General features: G+C 39.4%; 1 protein-coding gene across 2 annotated transcripts in view; it reads left to right on the forward strand.

Moving 5' to 3' along the window:
* Positions 1-4,220: 4,220 nt before the first annotated feature.
* Positions 4,221-5,079, forward strand: part of DNAJC12 (DnaJ (Hsp40) homolog, subfamily C, member 12) — a 10,366-nt gene continuing 9,507 nt past the window's right edge. The window contains exon 1 of one of the 2 annotated variants that reach the window (XM_009325822.1): positions 4,221-4,437. In XM_009325822.1, coding sequence (XP_009324097.1) covers positions 4,360-4,437 — 78 coding nt within the window. In that variant the 5' untranslated portion in view covers positions 4,221-4,359. The remainder of the gene's footprint in view (positions 4,438-5,079) is intronic. The other variant, XM_009325823.1, reaches the window with a different exon arrangement.

The following is a 5,079-nucleotide window of genomic DNA, read 5'->3' on the forward strand; positions in this document are numbered from 1 at the left end:
TGAGAAACCCTCGGGCCTCTCCGTAATGGTATTCAGAATATCAGATAGAGAATGCACCTTCCCGAGGAACAAACGGCGTTTCCTGGCACAGGCTTCACGTTGCAAACGCACCTTGTTGGGCTGCCATGTAGCTGTACAGCACCTGGTGAGGCGAAACCCACCAGAGAAAACTCGTACGAGTCTCCCTTGTGAGCTCGTTTGCCAGTCAGGCAGCGTTACCGAGAGGTTCGTAAGCGGCTCTCCGTTTTCTGTAAACACGGAACAGAGCTGAGGGTAAGAAGAGAAATATTTACAGGATTACAGCTTCTGCCGGGGACATTGGCGTGCCTGCTGGCTGCCTGGGAAAGGTTTTGCACCTGCAGGTTGAGCTTTTGGTAGGGATGCTTAAATGTATTACCATGGTACTTGAACTCCTGAGCTACGGAAAGTTGTTTTTGGGGGGGGGCGTGGGTGTTCAGCACCCATCTGAACAACGGCTGTTTTAAGAACGGAGCCTGCGTAGCGTACAGGAGACCGGATGGTAAAGTGCAAGAGTTGGGATTTGCTATAATGACATTCATGAATTCATTCTTTTTCACATCAGTGTTCCCCGGTGGGATGTGCACAGCTAGTAGCTGTGGTGACCTGTGGTTTTCCAGTGATCTCTTCCGTTATGTAAATTGTAGAGACAACCCTTAGCGGCCAACCTCGATGCTGAATTGTGGACCAACACTGTATAGTAAATATGGCGGTAACCACACATGGGCTTTCTTAGATATAGTGTCTCTTTCTACCTGGAAGTCTTGTCTGCACAGAACGCGGCCACTTTCCCGGGACGTCTACCAACATAGAATTTTGATCTAAACTTCATGGATATAAATTTAAATACTGTTTTGTTTAACGTTACTGCTTAACATTATCACAAAGTATTTGCAGAATAGTTTTAGTGAATTTAATACAATTGAATCCCTAAGTTCAGTGGCAAGACCAAGATTAGACAGGTAGAATTTCTCTGTTGCAGGCCTCGTTAACAACAGCTTTTTAAAAAGTTCGAGTTAAAATTGTTGATGTGTGGTTTTTAGCTTCAAAAGGGATTATTTTCTAGATAACTGACTTCATAGGTAGTATATGTAGCTGTAGGGGGGGAATTGTTTTTTTTTCTGGTTCTTTTGGGTATTAACAACCCCAAAAAAGATGTACATGCCATTTCTCACACTACCTATTTTTCAAAAACAAGCTACGGAGTAACCAGATGTGAATTGGAACGTTTTTATTATTCTGTGTGAATTTGTATGCAAGCATTCTTTTTCCTTATTGAAGCTGAGGCAAGATTCAGATTTCTTAAAAAGCACGTGCAAGATGCTTTTTTCAGCATATAAAGGAGATGTGTGACAATATTGTTGTTTTGGTGCTTATTTATGTGAAGACTGCGTTCTAAGGAAGAAAATGTGTACGTGATATAGGTGTATGATCTAAAGCTTTCTGCAAAGGTATTGGTGAGGAAATGATTCGAGGATCCTAAAACTGACTCTAATATTGCAAGCATTCATACATATTTATGATGTTGTTGCAGTAGTTACCCCTAAATCGGGAAGGCAGTTTGGGAGTGCTTAGGTCCTCTTCTATTTCTGCAACTCTGAGCATGTGTGGGGACAAGGATGGAGCATGAAAAGCAAAACTCATTTTAGTTATGTTGTGCCTTGAACTTCTTGAAAACGTGTACTCTGCCCTCAGGAAGCAAACCAACTGAAGTCAGTTGAGAAGAACTGGTACTGGAAGATTTGATGTATTTTATGGGAATACATTCAAATAGAGATTTCCAGATCTTGCTTTATTTAAAGGGCTGTTTATGACTTTTACAAGTTGATGGTAAACCTCCTGTTATGCTGAACCAGAATTTAGTTTCACTCTTGGCTCTAAACAAGCAAAACTGGCAATAATGTGTTGGGAATGAATAGAAACGTTTTGTTCGTGGTTGGGTACAGAGAACATATAGAAGATTTCCTTACTTTCAGTACTGTGTGTACGTTCTGAGCAACACTAACCAACACATCAGCTGCGCTATCTCCTGCGCTGTGATCCTCTTTCAAATAAAGTTTATGTCCTGAAGGCAATCTTTATATTTTTTTCTGCTTATTATATACAGGTTCTCTCGCTCTCCTTTTTTTGATGATGCTTTGCTCTGTGAGTTGTCCCACTGAAGTCAGTAGAAGAGGTAAAAGACTGAGTTATTATTCAGTATCAGTATTTTGTGTCCTCCACACGCAAACCTTCAGAGTGTGCTATGGGACTCTTTGTGCCCCAAGCACTGGAAATCTTGGGGGGGGGGGGGTGTGTGTGGGCACAAGTGTGGTTGCTGCTGTGGTTTGGATCAAAGCTCTCGTTTGTTTGGTCTGAACAGATGAGTATAGACGGGACCAAGGCTTCAGTGAGCAAATTCCCTGTGAACAGGCAGCTTGCAAGTCTCAGGGTTTTGTTATCTGAATCCAGCTCTTGGATGTGCAGTTCACCCTGCAGCACAGAAATAGCCACTGAAAGCTGGAGGGAAAAAGGGTTAAAGAGCCTTCCCTTTCACCTTACGCAAATATGCAAGAAATACTTGGACAAGAACAGTAAGTCAGGAGTGCTGTTGGGAAGAGGGACAGCTGTTTGTTTTTTGTCCTCCCCCAAAGTACAATCTATTTAAATATTTACATGATCTCTTGCTAAAAGGCTTTCTTTTCTTTCCTATACTTTTCTGGTTTATTATTAAGTTATAAATGGGGGAGAGGGAGAGATCTGTAGTTGCTAATTCTTCCACTTTGTTGAAAAAGTGTATCGGTTTATTTACTCAGAGAAATATGGTAGTAGTGTTTTCTAACAGATTTAAATGGTTTCACTGAGGCTTGTGCTTTGCTGTTTAATATTATTGCTTCTTTTCATGTATTCTATATATTTTATAATCTTAATAGGCTATCTGAACATACAGTAAAAATAGGAAATATCAGACGATACAACCTTGAAGAGAAAGCAGTGGAAGACTAATATTATATGTAGATAATTTCAGAAGATTAATAATATAGATAATAAAATAAAGCACTTGTAAATGTGGGAATTATATATTCAGTGTTTTATAAACAGTTCGGAATGGCCACTAGGTCCTTCACTGATGAACACACCTCTTCTAGCCTTGGTCACACCCTGTGTATCTGTTCTGTGTAGACTCTCCTCCTAGGTCACTGCATCTAAAATGGCATAACTATTCAAGGCATCTATTTGTAAGTGTTAGTTTAAAGAATCAGCAATATTTAATGACATGAAACAGCTTGGATTACAAAGCTCTTGCAGGGATGGGAAAGGTAAAAATAGAGCTCCTTAGGCTCCAGAGGAAAGACTTCAGCAAGAGGTTAGTGTTACACCTGGGAAGTAATCTTTTTAAATCAATAGATTATAGGAGACGCTACAGTTAAACATGTCTGTAGTCTTTGTTGGACTGAGGCCTTGATCATTAACCACAGTTCAAAATTAAAGGTATTTCACTTCAATGTAAAATGAGTTTTACAGGGAGCGCGTTTTGCACGCGATACAGACCTTCAAGATACAATTTGAAAGTAATTTAGCATGAGAAAGAGTCTCTATTTAATTTGAGACAGTAAGTATTTAATGTTGTCTTTTCATAGTCTTAATTTTGTCAGACATGTAACTGATGTACAAGAGCTGTTTGTTTTTGAACAGCAGTATGTATAGGTAGCCTTCAAAGAGTAAAGATTCACCCCTTTCTGTTGAAGTGACTGACAGAACTCTGAGAGGCTTTGGCAGGGTTGGTACTTCATTCTCGAAAGTTTGCAGCCCTGTAATTGTTATTTTGGAAGTAATCCTTACTCTCTTCTATAACCACCCATGTAACCCCCTTGTCAAAGACTGTGGCAAAAGTTGCAATTAAAAATTAAGCAGAAAATATATTTTAGTATATGTAGGCTCAGGTGCAGGAAAGCCTTTAAATACATACCTGATTTTAAGTGGCTTATACATATGATGGCGTGATCTAAATCTCAAATTCAGCTAGATTTCAGTTAGTATGCAGAACTCTTTCCAGTCTGGATGAGACCCACAGTTTAATGTTGAAGTGACTTTGGCAACTACAAATCCCAGGGAGCATTGCCATTAGCAGGGTTGTTCAACCGGATTGGCACCCTGCAGGGACCAATGGCAGGCAGAGAATTCAAGAAAATTCATGTGTGTCAGCTGCCCGTATTAAAAAGCACTGGAGAGAGCTGTAGACAGGAGTGGAAATTGCCTGTTTCCCTGGGCTACTTTTAAACCCTTGTGTGAGCTTTGTGTTGCTACTGTATTTTACATCCCCTGTGCCTCGGCTTGAAAAAGCCTGCTAGACTAGTCCAGATGGACGCAATTCTGAGCTGCAGACCGGATGACTTGGAAGATTACTACAAGTTGCTAGGATGCGATGAACTCTCTACGGTAAGAGCCTTCCCCACCTCCCCTCCAGGTTGACAACGTTTTGAGTGTGCTTGTCTGTCTACAGGGGGGATTTGAAGTTGTTCACAGGCAGGACTATTTGAAATGCATTGTGAACCTTCTTTCTTGCCACTTTTATCTTTTAGTATCTCCCTCCGTAAAGCTCAATGTCCTGATCTGTATACCGATGTTAAGATCCTAGAATAAGGCTTCGATTAAAAGTGTCTTATAAAACAGGATTGTATTATAGATACAGCTGAAATAATGGTTTATTCATTAGTTTAGTTCAACATGATATGGTTATGAATCATGAGCCAACTGCATAAATTTGACAACATCCAAGTAATATTTTGGAATATATTTTCGGTTTTAAAAGATGAAAGAAGCTATTTATATGCAACTAATACAATGAATGTTCATAGCTGTAGGTCACTGATAATGCTATTGAGTTTCTCAGGTTTCATACATACTTTTAAAATTTTTTAAAAACTGTATTCATTGGTTGGGAGGAAAAACAAAAATCTCTTATTAAGTCATCTTATTAATGATTTTTAAATACGAATTTTAATGACATTCAAATACTAGTTTTACTAATTTGTTTTGGTAGCAGATACATACTTTTTAATGAGATCTAGCTAAGCAATT

Source organism: Pygoscelis adeliae, unplaced genomic scaffold, assembly GCF_000699105.1.
Source record: "Pygoscelis adeliae isolate BGI_AS28 unplaced genomic scaffold, ASM69910v1 Scaffold4, whole genome shotgun sequence".
In the NCBI taxonomy this organism is placed as follows: Eukaryota; Metazoa; Chordata; class Aves; order Sphenisciformes; family Spheniscidae; genus Pygoscelis; species Pygoscelis adeliae.